The sequence below is a fragment of the Mesitornis unicolor genome, unplaced genomic scaffold (assembly GCF_000695765.1).
Source record: "Mesitornis unicolor isolate BGI_N332 unplaced genomic scaffold, ASM69576v1 scaffold34546, whole genome shotgun sequence".
Classification (NCBI taxonomy): Eukaryota; Metazoa; Chordata; class Aves; order Mesitornithiformes; family Mesitornithidae; genus Mesitornis; species Mesitornis unicolor.
The window spans coordinates 18,885-34,237 of record NW_010192612.1 but is presented as its reverse complement, the minus strand read 5'-3'; the positions used below and the strand labels follow the sequence as shown (position 1 = coordinate 34,237).

Sequence of the window (15,353 nt, the reverse complement as noted above, 5' to 3'; positions counted from 1 at the left end):
TAATCGGGAGCCGATGCTCCAGGCTCGCTCTCGCCCGGTGCTGCTCAGGAGGGAGGACTGCAGAGGCTTTGCTCCGGAGGATAATTACTACATGTTGCTGGTAAGAACATTTTAGACCCATTTGGCTTCTTCTCCTTAGAGCAGGGTCTTCAGCTGTGCCCCGATTCTGTAGTTTTTGGGGAGTAGTTGTCGTGCCTTGCCCATGGGGGTCAGATTTGCTGTCTGGATGAGTAGCTGCAAATTGCAGTAAGAGGAAAAGGCCTGGAACTGAGTTTTGGAAGTGTAACTGAAGGTTATAGTAGTGACAGTTCATACAGATCTTATCTTTACATGCAATCCTTACTTCTCAAGTTTATCCATAAACTTTGGCCAACTTTTTCACACAACTTACTGAGTTATCCTTAATGTATTTTAACAGTGAACGTTCTGGTTTAACAAGCTGGTGTTTTTGGCCATTTTTCTCACCGCATTGGAACTAAAGAGGGACAGTATTCCATGTTCCTATATTTAACCTGCATTACTAGACTCCACTTGCCTCAGAAGGAATTGCAGTTTAGCCAGCTAAACAAAACCAGCCCGTCATTTGCTCGGATTAGCTTACACGGCAAATATCTCGGGAGCAGCTGTTCCTAAGCCTCAACCCCTACCAACATTAGAGACGGGGCTGTGGGCTCTGCTGGAAAACTGTAGCTTTGCCTCACAGCAAAACTACCGTGTTATTTAATTCATCGAGAGGTTTTGACAGTAATCTGTACTTGGTAATTCAGCCAACTCTATGGTTATTCGTATTTTCTAGGTCTGAAGAAATAGAAAAAAGCCACGAGAGCTAAAAAAACCAACCCCAGAGCATCTGTATAAGCTAATGGTGGGAAGACACAAATTGCCACATTAACCTAAGGTCACTTACACCAAAAAAATATTTACAGTCTTTTTCATGTTTTGCTTTTACTTGTGAATGAATACAGTAGAACTCACAGATAAAGCTCCCATTCAAAGAGGGGCTTTAATAATGTAATGAAATGGTACAGAACAGTCACAGAGAAAAGAAAAAGCCTTGAAATAATGTTGTTGTACTGAAAAATATCAAATCATACTTCAAGACATCTCTTCCTCTGACTTATTTTTTTTATTCCAGGGTTGAAGTTACAGTTATTAGATTGAAGTATTTGTCAAAAATTGTAATTTATATCAGTATGTTTGAAACTTAAGGCAATGCTTTCCCGTAAGTCAGAAACAAAGTGATGCTGGATCGCAACTTTAGTTCTTGTTTTCACTAATTAGCCAACAACATGGTAATAACTAATTACTAAGTGTGACCCAGGCACCTTATGAGTCTGACTAGCAGCTCTTCCCAGTGCTTTCAGATTTTGACTAATACTGCATATTCTCACTTTTACCTGCTGCATGACCAGTGAGCGGGGGAGAGGCAGAAGAACACCCTCAAAATGGAGGAAGAAGAATATGAGGAAGTTGTGGAGGTAAGGAAATCTGAAAGTAGAAATATTTGTTTCCTGCCTCGTGCGTGTCTGTATTGATGACTTCAGTGAGAGATTGCTCGTGAACGTAGGTGGTTACTTGTTTGCCATCTGAAAATTAAGGTATGGATAGCTAGCTATTAAATGGTTTGATCGATAAAAAACAATGGCAACAAATGGTTGCTCAGTGGAGCAAAATCCTTCTGGTTCCTGTCCCAGTTTCTCTGTTTAAATAAGGATTGCAACCATCCCACACCCCCATCGCAAGGTTTTGTGGTTACTCTTCTGCGTAATTATAGCTGAAGTGGGCCATCTCTTTCCCCTCCTGGCTTGCCCTCTGTCATCCAATCCATGCAGAGAGGATGACTTTGGAAGTCACTTTCTAGCCTCACCCCTGTGTCCATCGCAATGGAGAAATCAGCAATTTTGTGCTGCCAAGGTACCATTAACCAGCTCAGCCTTAGAAGCTGCAGAGATGGAGCTAGATCACAGAATCCCAGAATGTGAGGAGTTAGAAGGGACCTGGAAAGCTCCCCCAGTGCAACCCCTGCCAGAGCAGGAGCACCAGAGCAGTCACACAGGAACACGGCCAGGGCTTTGGGTGTCTGCACACAAGGAGACTCCACAACCTCTCTGGGCAGCCTGGGCCATGCTCCAGAACCCTCACACTCACAAAGTTTGGCCTCATCTTCAGCTTGAACCTCCTGTGCTCCAGCTTGGGACCATTGCCCCTTGTGCTGGCATTGGCCATCCCAGAGCAGAGCCTGGCTCCTTCCTCCTGACACTGCCCTTTCCCAATGGATCCCCAGGAATGAGGGCACCCCTCAGGCTCCTCTGCTCCAAGCTCAAGAGCCCCAGCTCCCTCAGCCGCTCCTCAGCAGGAGATGCTCCACTCCCTCCAGCATCTCATCTCTGTGGCCCTGCTGGACTCTTTCAAGCAAGATACAAACCTGTAGATGTCTGTGGAGTTGCATAAGGAATTAATTTGTTGATGAGTCATTTAAACTCACACTTATATGCCTAATTGTTTAGTCCCAGCAATTTGATTAAAAGAATCCCCAGGAACTGGAGGAGTCTGCAGTTTAATATTGTGAGTGAGTGCCACTGGAATAATGACTTCGCTATTGAAAGGGTGTACAAGGTTAACAAACAGTGTGGTCTTACATTACATTACTATTTTTGCTATTCTAAAATGAAATTATGTTATGAAACACGTAAGTGATAACAAATTGCTCAGTGTTTGTTTGGGAAAAAGAGGAAGGCAGTACAAATGGAGACATCCCACATCGTCTCCACACTATAGTCAATGGACTGTTGATCTCAGGCAGTGTGACAGCACCGAGCCCTGACTGCTGACTTTATACATTTCGAGTAGCAAACGAAATAAAGCCCAATAGTTTGCCAGTTGAATTAGTTAAATGTGTTTTGGAAAATAAGCATTACAGTCTATATCCATTTGAAAGACATTGGACCACCTACAAAGTTACCAAGACACCAGCCCTTCATTAGGTTTCCTATTACCAAGTCACTTGTAAATTGCCTTTCTCCTTCCTGAGCATTATGTGGTCTTGTAACAAAATGTTTGTTTATTTGCTGTGAATGTTGATTTGTTGCTGCTGGAATTATGGTATGTGGGGCTTTTTGTCTACACATCTGTTTCATTCTTTGTTTTTAATACTCAATGACTGCCTTCGTGTAACCACATCCCTCCAGCAGACCGAGATGGTGCTGCCTTAGTAGCTTCCCTCAAGATATTCATAGTGAGAAGTCAAATAAAACAGGAAAAATAGCACCTGGTACAATTTTAAGGCAGCTTAAGCCTTTCTGGAGTATTTTTTAAACTAGAATTTCTATATGAATTGCTTATTTTAAGCTTATGAGAATTCTATCAGAAAATAATCTTCCAGAAGAGTAGGAAATCATTGCTGAAGAAAGAGTGGCTGAGAAAATGCTGAGGATTTTGTTTAGAATACTATTTTTTGTTTCTCTGGAGTTATTACCTTGCACTGGACATTGTAACCACTTGTGATGTACAAAAAAGCCACGGTGAATGGCACAAACCCTTGCTGCTGAGTTACTCGAGGCTTTGTGGAAGGTGGATCAAACACAGTGTGGGGGCAGTGAGCAGAAATTATCTCAAAACAGCCCAATATGAGACAGCTGTAAAAGCATGGGCTGGTTTTGTAAGCCTAACTTTGAGGAACAAGTCTGAGAAAAGGCCTTAAATTTTAATCAGAATTTTTGTAGCGCTTGATCCTAAGGGCTTTCTATTCCTGCAGTTTTGGCACATGGCCTCCAAGCAAATAATTGCTGAGGAGATTTTCAAAGATAAAATCTGCGTTTCACATTTTCTGCTCTCTGGTGCAAGTTAAGCACCCACCGACGAAAATAGCTGCCGTTTTCTGTAGCAGATTAAGCAACACCTTTAAATGTTTCTGTTTGTTTGCGTTGTTTTGTCTTGTTTTCTTCACGAACGGGCGAGGGGAGACTCAGGGCGAAGCCCGGGGGCGGTAAGGCCCCGGCTCCCCTTAGGGCGGTGGCGGGACAGCGCCCTCTTGCGGCCGCCATTTGCTGCGCGGTCTCGAGCGGCGCCTCAGGGCTGGCCCCGGGGATGGCGGCGGCGGGCTCGGCCTTTTGTGCGGCGGGTCCCGGCGGTTTGTGCCGCGGCTCCGGTCGGAGCTGCGCCTCCGTTTCCTGGCCGCTGTGAGGAAAAACAAGCTGGCAGCGGGGGAGCAAAGCCCACAGAGTGCTGCAGGCAGGGATGCAGCCTTTGTTGCCTCTCCAGTGGGAGATGTGTTCTGGGCAGGTCGGTTGCGCTGCAGGTTGCAGACGGAAGAGGTGAGCGGGCTTTGCACCATTGTGGAAGGTAATGGAAGAGGTTGATAGCACCTCCGTGAAAAGCCAGAGGCAGAGCCATGCATGGCAGGGAAGGAGTGGCCTGGTTAAATAGAGGGTGGCCATCAGGATGGAGGAGGCAGGAAGCTCATGGAAGGTTTGCACTCCGCCTGCAGATTTGCCACTTTAGATGTAGTGCTGTGGTAAATTCTTTAGGCAGCTGGAGAAAGCCTCAGAGGCACAGCCCATGTGCTTATGGATGGCTTTAACCCCCTCAGTGTGTGCTGGAAGGGCCTATGGCTGGGTACAAGCAACCTAGGAGATTTCTGGAAAATACTGAAGATAAATTTCTTGATGCAATCGATTGAGGAACTGACTAGGAGAGATGCACTGCTGGATGTGCAGCTCACAAAGAAGAAAGAACTGGTGGAAGATGCAGAGGTCAAGGGCAGCCATGGCTGCAGTGACCATGAGGCAGTCGAGTTAAAGTTTCAGAGAGGAGTGAGCAAGATAAACAGGATTAAAATCCCAAACTTGGTGTTCTTCAAGGGTCTGTAGGTAGGAACAGCTCTGAGGGCAGCCTTAAAGAGAGAAACGTACTGCAGTCCTCTCAGCATGTTACCAAGCACTTGGAAAATCCCGGGTTTTTGAATGGTGATTCTTTCTTTTAGTGTGGTCATCGTTGTCTTCCCTCTTGTGGGTAAAATTAGATAATGATCCTTCATTGATTACTTGGGAGGATGATTGGGAAAAAAAATCCAATCTTTAATGAAGAAAAAGAACAAATGTTCAGACTACCAAGGGTGCGAATGTGACTACGTTGGTACCTATGAACTACAGTCCTATTTTTCCAAAAGTGTGTTTTTAAAACAGCTTAACAGAAGCTGAAGTTTACTATTCTGTACGATCTGGCCTAACAATGATTTTTTTTTCTGTCTTTTTTTAAAAGTACTACATTGAAGAGACAGTTATTGAGGAAGGTGAACCACATGAGGTAAAGGTCCCTGTGACGTGTGTGGTGGATATATGCATATTATTGATTCATAATGCTAAATTAGTGGCCTTTTGCATTCTGAGGACTAATTTTTCATATTAAACACACAAATATAAGTGAACTGTTGCTTCTTAATACTTTATTTCCTATGCGAGACCCTGTTGTGGGATGATCTGGAGGGCTCATAGCTTGTTCTGAGTGTCTTATCTGCCACTCTGGTTTCCATTAGAAGTTGTGGATGTGTCTATCAGAAAAGGACAGTGATAATTTCTGTCCTGCCCTGTGTCTTGCTGATGGTCTTCCATTTGCTCCTGCCCAGCAGTGGTTTGCACAGGAGCTAACAAAAATGAATCAACAGGTTACATTAGTAACAAGAACCACAGGCAGGAAGATTACCTGGGTAACGTAATGACAAAATACAATTATTAGTGTTAAAGATGAGCAGAATTCTTGAGGATGTGAATGTGCCTAGATATGTACATATCAACGATAGGCACATACGCATGTTATACTTAACCTTTTTATGAAAAGAAATATAAAAAGATTCTGCCCGAAACCAGTTTACATCTCTCATCAGTTCTGTTCCCTTCACCTTGTGTAGCTTCACCAAAAAATGATGCTTTGCAGATGCTTTTCATGTCACTGGTAACAAATATTTGAGTCACCAAGGAGTTATTACCATAATTTGAAATTCTGTTTATAAAATAGATATAAGCCAACTCTCTGCTATGTCACTATGAAATATTCTTTGTGGCGTAGGCTTTTGCAGTAAAAAAACCTTAGCGCTTCACTTTGTGAGTGCGTTTCCTTCCAAACAAAGAATCTGTTCCTGAAGTCTTCCTGTATTTTTAATTTGATAAAATACAATTTGATGTATACTGTTTAAGCAAGTAATCTAGGACTACACTTTTGAAGGGAGACTCGTTTTACTATTTTTAAGATGAATTCAACCACTGTGTAGTACATCGTGTACTTACTGCAAGATGCCAAAGACTTTGTCTTTTCTGTCTGCTGTGTCGATTCATGGTTATAAAGCAAATGGTATTTTTTTTCTTTATTCCCAGGAGATCACTGAGATCACTGAGACTGTTAGCACAGACTTTGCAGGTCCTAAAACTACCACCTATACCGTTGAGCGTGAAAAAACTTCTGCTGGAGATGAAGCAGCTCCGGTCAGGAAGAAGACGATACGGACAAAAGTGGACCCGTCTAAATTTTTGACACCTTATCTGCAACACAGCAATAAAATGAAGGACCTATTCAGTGAGGTAAACTGTCCCATGTCTATTATTTATTGAGGAAAAACAGCAACTTTAAAAATATTTAATAGGTAGTACTGCAAAACCTTTCTGCTACTATTTTGTCTCCTGTGCTTCATTTCATGATGTGTATTAATGTTATTTGCCTGAAGGAAGAAGTTTCCTTCTTTGGATTAGCCCCTCTCTTGCCCATTTCCTGCTTAATAGCATTATTAGGTAGTCATTAGGCACAAGAAGTTGCTTGAGGCAGATGGCTGAACATTATCAGGGATGTCTGTTAATAAGACTCCTGCACTATCTGACTTGGATATCCGAGTGAAGGAAGGTAACAGAGACTAATGTCTATTGAATAGCAAACCTCAGTGTTTTTAGAGTAGTATATTTCTCTATTCCTCTACATATATCCAAGGAAAATCCTTGTGCACGGTATATAGGAACAATCTAAATTCCTGATACGGGATATCAAAGTCCAATAGACCAATGTTGTATGGTGTTATGAAAAGTAAAAAAACAACTGCTCTGCACATAAGCAGATGGTGACGGATCCCTTTTCCTAAATTTTAACCTATATTACCCACCAGCATTCAGTGTTGAAGGGTTATGTGAGATCATAGGTGTAGGACTGCTAACCTCACCCACATATTTTCCTTGCCTTTGATTACTGAAACAAATAAATATTCTATCAATATCAAGGTCCTAAGGGGAATATAATCAATTAGTGGTGATCGAAGCCAGGCTAAAGGTAGACATAGACTTTTTTTCTGTTCTGTCAGATGGAAGAAAGACAGTTGATTAAAATAACACTGCAAATGTAATTGAGTAATGCCAGTTTGAATTATTCACTATTCTGCCCACAATTCCTTTACTAATCAGACAAATAAATCAACAATTTCTGCATACATTTCTGCCAGAACTTTAGGATATGTGTTAATTATATTTGTCATTGTTTTCTTTCAGAACAAGTACAAAGAAAAATACAGAAAAGAAAAGGGAAAGCCGTATGCTTCCACGATTGATACCCCAGAAATTCGGAGAATCAAGAAAGTGCAAGACCAGCTCAGTGAGGTAGGTATCGGCTAGAAAAAATATTTACTGATGGTAAAGAGTCACAGTTTTAAATGTTAGATGAGAAGTGGTAATTTTTTAATTACATTGTGATAAGGCAATCTGAACATTTAGCAGAAACTCAGATTACAAGAGCGAGGAATACAGAATATATGACAATTGGAGTTCTGTGTAGTAGGTTGGAATTTGGGCCTTTTAGTCCTAAACGCTTTATTGAATTCAGGTTTGGGGTGTTTGCAGTGTGAAGTGCAAAATGCCAGTATTCTGCTTTTAAAACAAGCTGCCAGGCTTTGCTGTGAGAATAAATGTGTTTTGTTGTGCGTGGATCTAGGTTAAATACCGCATGGCTGGTGAAGTCGCCAGAACTATTTGCCACGTCGATGAAAAGGCCAAGGATATTGAACATGCAAAGAAGGTGTCACAGCAAGTGAGCAAGGTGAGTGAGTTCTGCCTTTCTGGAAGGACTGTGAGCATTGGTGGATCATGATCTTACTGATGTGGATCAAGTTTTGAGCTCAGGGGATTAAAGCAACGTTTATAGAACAATTTAGAAGCACTGGGAGAAATAGCAGAGATGTTGATAAGGGAAGTATAAATATGCCCTTAAATATTTCCAATTGATGTTTTCAACTGTCACTGAGATTTTCACTTGGAAAAAAGTAGTAGTTACAAAGCAGGTAGTTTATTCACAGTTGTAAATATTTTTCTAATAATAAAGTAACCAATGTACCGGTCTTTCTTTCCAGGTCTTATATAAACAAAACTGGGAGGAGAATAAGGACAAGTACCTGCTTCCCCCTGATGCTCCAGAGCTTGTGAATGCAATAAAAAACACAGCAATGTTCAGTAAGGTAAGAAAAAAAAAGATGGCAGGTTTAGGCAGCTGAAGTGCAAGAAGGACTCCAAATCAGAGATTAATTCGTAATGAGTATTCTGGCATCTTTCTCTTTTTAAGAAACTCTATACTGAAGACTGGGAAGGAGACAAAACATTATTCTACCCATACAATGACAGCCCAGAGCTGAGAAGGGTGGCACAGGCTCAAAAGGCTCTGAGTGATGTAAGTACCAAAGCCAATTGACAGCTGGGTCACTGTTCAGTTTAACTTGGTAGACTTTGTGGTGGACTTTGACCAGGTATGAAAATTTCGTAATGGAACAGAAAATAAAAGTGCGTAGGTGTGCACTGATAGCTCTAATAGTGCTGTTTCAATAGAAAGATATTTACTCTATATTAGAGTATAAATCTGTTGGCAATTTGATGCCAGATGATGAATGAAAGAAAGAATTATTTATTAAAGATCTTCTGAGGTAATCAGTGAGAAGTCCTTGAGTATCTCTCAAAATGTATGGAGAACATACGGGGTTGGCTGTCTGCCCAGTTCTCTGTTGTGGGTCTAGAGTCTCTCTCTGAAACAGTCACAAGAAAAGTCAGGAATTTGTGAGGGTGCATAATTTGCTGATACTTAGATACACAGAAGTCTTCAACCAAGGATTTCAGGTCTCACTTAAAGATGTCAGTGAATTTTGCAGATGTCCAGGAGTTCACTAGTCCATGTTTATCAGGAGCAACAGTGTAACGTGCTGGAAAACTTTCCCAGGGAACTGATTCTTTTACACTGTCTTTTCCTGAAAGACTTCACTGTAGTCCTCCAGAATACACTGACCAGAAGAGTTTATGCTGCACTAGCTGTGGACAGAACTTCTTCTGTTCATGGTGGCATTAGCAGAGTTAAGAATAAATGTTCTGATGCTTAAGTTGGCAGTTACTGCAAGTGTTTACTTCTTTCGTATTTTCAGATTGTCTACAAAAAGGGGCATGATGAACGAAAATCTAAATACACTTCTCTGCCAGATCCACCTGATGTGGAACAAGCCCGGAAAGTGACGAGGCAGCTGAGTGATGTGAGTAGAATGCAGTGGGGTTTTCTTCTGTAGAAGCCTCACTTTAGAGAGGCAAAACGGTAGCTAAAGAAAAGGAAAGCAAAAGAAAAGACCAGAGCTCATACGCAGACCAGTTTCCTTTTCAGTGGCAGAAGTCAGTTCCTTTCTTCCTCAAATGTCTTGGAGCAAATCCTGCCCACTGTCAAGTGAAAGGCTGAACTTTGTTCTTGATGGTGAATTTAGTTTTCACAAAGCGTTTCTGTTTCTCCCATACACACGTTACTTCCTATTCTCCCTCTTTTTTTGTCTCTTGCTTTACACTTTCTATGTTTACAGGAGGAAAAATAGTAAACAACATCTATTTTGCTGTTCTCTTAAATAGAAACAATGACATGTAAATATGCATCTGGTTTTGGAGTGAGTTGCTTGCTTACAAGAAATAACCCTATAACTGAAAAGTTTCCTAGGTCAACCACGCAGAGTAGATTCTAAATATTCATTTCAGTGTCAAATGCTCGTACATGTACATGTCCTAAACGTTCTTAAGTTCCTGGATGCCAATCAGTGGAAATATCTGGCAACTTGAATAACTGTTTCCTGATTTGCACACCCAATTAACAAGTCATATTCAACATTAAATTCCACAAGTGTGTAGCATAATTAAAAACTCTGGCACCAGTAGTTGCCAGTGCATTTTAAGTTTACTTAGAATGAAACACAACTGAGGAATGCAGGAGGTGAGGTGAAATACAAGACCAACTTTTGCTGAAGAAACTGGAACTAAATCGCATGATCTTGTAAGACAGGAGTAGGATTTTAACTCAGTTCAGAATTTAGCTATTATGATGAGGAATGCAGGGTTTTATTGCTGTGTATTGGAAATTATCTGCTGTTTAAGATCAAGGAGTAACAGTATTGACTGACGATTGCAAAGCCACTAAAAATTTACTGTAGTGAATCCATTCGGAAGGTGAAAGGAAGTAGAATTTAATTTAGAGAAAATTTCTTGAATCTTATTCTTCCATATCTTAAAAGCTGAATTGTCATCAAGAAAATTTTTAGACATATACAAAGCAAGAGCAGTATCTTAATTCTTTGAAATTAATAAAATAAAAAGCTATATATATATATCTCCAAACCAATAAAATGTAGAAAGGTTGCTTTTGGCATGTATGTTCTATGTCAGTGTGGTAATATCAACTATTTACCCTTTTTTGTTCAGGGGAGGTACTAAGAGAAATAACTGAATGCTGAAGTGCCAAATCATATTTAAGGTGTTTTTGACAATAGCTGTTAAAGTGGTTATAAGGCAGATGTAAAATGTGAAGTAACTTTAAAAAGACGACTTTTAAAAACAAATCTGTCAAGTGAAAACTGAGCTGTATCTTAGGGACTAATTGTTTTTATTATTTTGTTATAGATTGTTTACCATGATGACTATAAAAACAAGATCAAAGGCAAGTGGAGTCAAACTCCATGCTATGATGTTGCAATTGCAAAAATGAATGCAGAAAATATAAGCGCGGTAAGTGAATTCTTCAGAGAACCTTGGACAGCTTTATCCTTTGTTTACATTAACATGGAAAATATGGATTAATTTTGCCTGCTCCATTTGTCATATTTCTCTTTTCTTAAGTAAACTACTTCATGGATATCTGATTTATAATGTCAGTGCATTTGAGACATTGTTATCTCTTTATCTCTGTTCCTAACAGAGAAAATACCAAGAAGACTTTGAAAGCATCAAAGACCAAATCTACTTTATGCAGACTGAAACTCCAGAGTATGAAGCTAATAAGCGAGTTTCAAATAACGTCAGTAAGGTACGTGATGTGTGCTCCCGTTTGTTTAGCTTGAGTATAGTTCTGACGTCAGGGCAGTTTGTGCTGAAACTCGTCAGGTGTCAAAAATATTTTCTTATATGCAAAAGATGGATTTTTTGTGTGCCTTTCACTAGGAAGCTTCTAACAACTCCTAGCCCTGCTTATGATCTTGCACAGCAGTACCCATGAAGTTGAATTTTCTTTCAGTGAAGCAGAATTTGCTTTGTTGTTCTGATTATGTTATGTGCCTGATTTTTGGTTGAAACAAATCAGCACTGTTAACCAAGACCAACTTAAGCTGGATTTGGCTCAGTGTTTTCACATTTAGTCGTCCTCGTATCTCAGTGATGCTGTGCTGGCCCATCTTTTGTTCAAAATACAGAATTTGATTGGCTTCTGCATTTTCTGCAATAGTATGTGCATCACCACAGACAATCTTATGTCATCAGTCTGTAAGAATGTGACTATTCTGAGCTGCCAATTGATATTAGAAAAATTAGTGTTTGGAGAGGGGCTTAGAGGTGAGGACATTTACTAAGGAGCTCTCACTTACCTTGTGACCCTGCCTCCCATCTTGTCATCCGTGCACTCCCGTGATCCGAGTGCCTTTCATGGTCCTTTGCCATTTTGAATCATAAGTTAAAAAATGGGAAATTTTCTTGAAAAGTTCAAGGTGATAGAGGTTAGTGAACGTTTGGCTTTTGATACTGATTTTTAAAACCTCACCCTTTTTATTTATTTTAAAGACAAAATACAGAGCAGACTACGAAAAGAACAAAGCTGTTGCAGATTATAATGTGCTTCCTGCTACAGAGAACCCATTGCTGAGGCAATTAAAAGCTGCAGGAAATATACTGAGTGATGTAAGTATTATCAAAGTACAGCTGGATGGTTTTCAGTCATGTGCAACAAACCATAACCATCGTTTATTCACAAGGCTTCTCCTTTGGATGTCTTAGTATTTTTAGTTTTATAGACCAATATTTATCACCAGATACCACCAACCAGAACGCTATAAAGGAGGAGTTATTTCTCCACAGCAGAATGTAACGATAGCTGTGGCACCTTTTGGGGATAGCTAATTATTGTATGGTTCATTTAGATCCCTGTGGAAAATGGATCACACGATGACACTTCTTCCCTTACTGTTTTAAGGAACTTCAGCTGATGGCAATAATGATAAAATATGTGGTACTTTTGCATATTCATGTATGTTGTATTCTGCTTACTCACCGTAATGTCTTTCTCAACTTCTCTCTTCTTTCTGTTTTCATCTCTATGGAAAGAGATTGCGTATTTCTCTCAGTGTCAGAAGTTCAGAAACCGTTAGTCAGAACTTTCTGTCTTCCCTCACAAACCTGATAGTCACTAAAGAAAGGGTTTTTAAAAAAATCACTGGGGAAAAAAGGTGCCATCTGTTTTTCAGTCCTCTGGGAAAGCTTTTCTTTGCAATCATTTCACAGTTTTACTCTTGTCATTTTTAATGTGTTGCGAGTGAGTTGCTGTGAAATCTGCATTACCTGACATTGTTTTCTTTTGCAGAAATTATACAAAGAAGCCTATGAACAGTCAAAAGGAACCAGCATGAATTACTGTGACACACCAAAGTTCCAGATTGATACTGTTCTGAAGAATTTTAGTGATGTACGTATTTGATTTACGCTGTATCGTTCAGTACTGACACTCTTGTTTACTTTCATTTATCAACTTGTCATTATTTTTCCAGGTAAAATACAAAGATGCATATGAAAAGAATATTTTAGGACACTATTTGGGCAGCTTTGAGGACCCACATCATGTACACTGCATGAAAGTTGAAGCTATGAAGAGTGACGTAAGTGCGGCAGTCATCCTGTTTTCACCATCATACTTTCATTTCAGAGAACGCTCAATTGTGGTTTCTTACTGAATGTTGATTTTATTCCTAGAAAAATTACAAAGCAGATTATGAGGAGGAAAAGACAAAATGCTACTTCCCTCAGACCATAACTCAGGAGTATGAAGCTATTAAGAAGTTAGAGCAGTGTAAAGACGTAAGTACAGGACTGTGGTTATCAAGTAGCCAGTTACAGGCAGATTATCTGCTTCTGAGGCATGTAAAGTTCGTGTTGATTCCCGTTAACTTCGTTGATTTTTAATTTGGCCTATAAGCATATGGGACTTTTAAAAACTATCTTTATCTGTATCTTAGAGTCTTATGTGACATCTAGTGATCAAGACTGATATAGCACAGTCTGGTTTTTTTTTAACAAGTAAAACCTTAAAATTAGAGGAATAGTAGCAAAATGAAGAATGAACTGTAAGCGTTTATCTGCTTAAGTCAACTTATTTTTACTTTAATACTTTAAAAGTACTTTAGTTACTTTATTAATACAAATTTTATTTACCCTATCAATACTTGGAAAATAAATATATAATTTTATATAATATGCAATGTACTGTATAATATATGATGTGTTATAGTATTTGTATACCTATTCAAAATATTTTACATTAATATTTAAATTTATTTGCTCTATGATTGCGTTAAAAAGTAACAACCGCTGTGCACGTCAGTGCGTACCTGCACGCATGCCATAACTACCATCCCAGGTAATGCTGTGTTGCTGTATCTTATAACATAGTTCTGCTTATTTACATCTAATGGAAATGTATTTATTATCTTCCTTCAGCACACTTACAAAAAGCATCCTGACCAAACCAAATTTACTCAAGTGACGGACTCTCCGGTACAGAAGCAAGCGGAGATCAATACCAAGCAGCTGAGTGATGTAAGTAAACTTAGAAAACGTGTAGTTACACTCTGGCATTATCAATTTCTGCACTGCGGTCACTTTCACTTCGTCATCCAGTTTTAAGACAACTCCTGAAATGAATGTGTAGGTGGATGTGTGTACTTATACACACACACAAGCACAGAGACATTTGTTTGTATTTGCAGTTCTGTTGCAGTGGAAGAGCACCTGGAAATCAGGGGTGTTTTTTAGTTTTTCAAGTGGCTGTTCATGACAAGTTTTAGTGTGTATGTTTGCAATTTCATTTATGTCCGTCATCTTCACACCAGTTAAGTCGCTGGGGTTTATACCATTCACTGGGCAAGAACTAGGATTTAATCTCTGTTTTCCTTTGTGAGGCATTATGAGATCTTTAAGTTGTGTCATAGTATTATTAGGTGTTTACAGTCTATAAACGTTGGGCTGCTAAATTTCTTTCTTTCTTTTTCTTTGCAGATAAATTATAAATCCAAAGGTGAAGAAATTATTCACAAGTACAGCCTCCCTCCAGATGTGCCCCAGTTTATACAGGCTAAAGTTAATGCCTACAATATTAGTGATGTAAGTGTATTTTGAATCCAGAGCTCTTGATTCAACTTACAGTATGAAGTTTCTGTTAGCTGCAATTCAGAATTCACCTTTTCTTCTAGAATTATTACAAAACGGGATTGGAAGAATTAAAATCAAGAGGATATGATCTAAAAAGTGACGCTATTCCTATCCGAGCTGCCAAGGCTGCTAGGCAGGCTGCCAGTGATGTAAGTACACTCTTCCTAAAGGAACTGTTTCATTTGAAAGAGTTTGCTTAAACAGTGTTTGCAATTGCATTTATTAAGGATATCTGAAGGATAACTTCTTGATTGCCTTTTTTGAGCATCTTATAGGAGGTATTTAACAGTTATATTTTTATCGGTGTTTGATTGCTTCACTAATGTGTTTGTGTAATTACGTTTAGAAAAAGCTGTTTCATCGTGTAATTGTCTGTGAATAAATAGGCTATCTTGCACTCTAGTATGGTGAAGTAAAATCATGAGGAGGGGTTCAATAGTGACGCCTTCATGAGCAATGGACCTTTGAATTCTCTCTGTCCTTAATTATAAGCCTGATCCTAAACGAGATGAGACACTCTGGGACATCACTGGGTTTTGGGTAGATTCTTGGGGATGGGCTCACGAAAGTCTTGTAGTATTTGAAGACTCCGTTCTCTCACGGTCAGTACAAGTGAGATAATGCTACTTTGAAAGC

At 39.6% G+C, this 15,353-nt stretch overlaps 1 protein-coding gene across 1 annotated transcript in view; it reads left to right on the top strand.

Annotated features, from left to right (window-relative positions):
• Positions 1 to 1,445: 1,445 nt before the first annotated feature.
• The window catches only part of LOC104542745 (nebulin-like), a gene marked incomplete at its 3' end in the record, with an annotated part of 32,785 nt that continues 18,877 nt past the window's right edge, over positions 1,446 to 15,353 (top strand). Inside the window, exons 1-17 of the mRNA XM_010187155.1 lie at positions 1,446 to 1,478; positions 5,260 to 5,304; positions 6,369 to 6,572; positions 7,521 to 7,628; positions 7,960 to 8,064; positions 8,375 to 8,479; positions 8,584 to 8,688; positions 9,428 to 9,532; positions 10,932 to 11,036; positions 11,227 to 11,334; positions 12,081 to 12,197; positions 12,877 to 12,978; positions 13,061 to 13,168; positions 13,263 to 13,367; positions 14,007 to 14,105; positions 14,565 to 14,669; positions 14,759 to 14,866. Coding sequence (XP_010185457.1) covers positions 1,446 to 1,478; positions 5,260 to 5,304; positions 6,369 to 6,572; positions 7,521 to 7,628; positions 7,960 to 8,064; positions 8,375 to 8,479; positions 8,584 to 8,688; positions 9,428 to 9,532; positions 10,932 to 11,036; positions 11,227 to 11,334; positions 12,081 to 12,197; positions 12,877 to 12,978; positions 13,061 to 13,168; positions 13,263 to 13,367; positions 14,007 to 14,105; positions 14,565 to 14,669; positions 14,759 to 14,866 — 1,767 coding nt within the window. The remainder of the gene's footprint in view (positions 1,479 to 5,259; positions 5,305 to 6,368; positions 6,573 to 7,520; positions 7,629 to 7,959; positions 8,065 to 8,374; positions 8,480 to 8,583; positions 8,689 to 9,427; positions 9,533 to 10,931; positions 11,037 to 11,226; positions 11,335 to 12,080; positions 12,198 to 12,876; positions 12,979 to 13,060; positions 13,169 to 13,262; positions 13,368 to 14,006; positions 14,106 to 14,564; positions 14,670 to 14,758; positions 14,867 to 15,353) is intronic.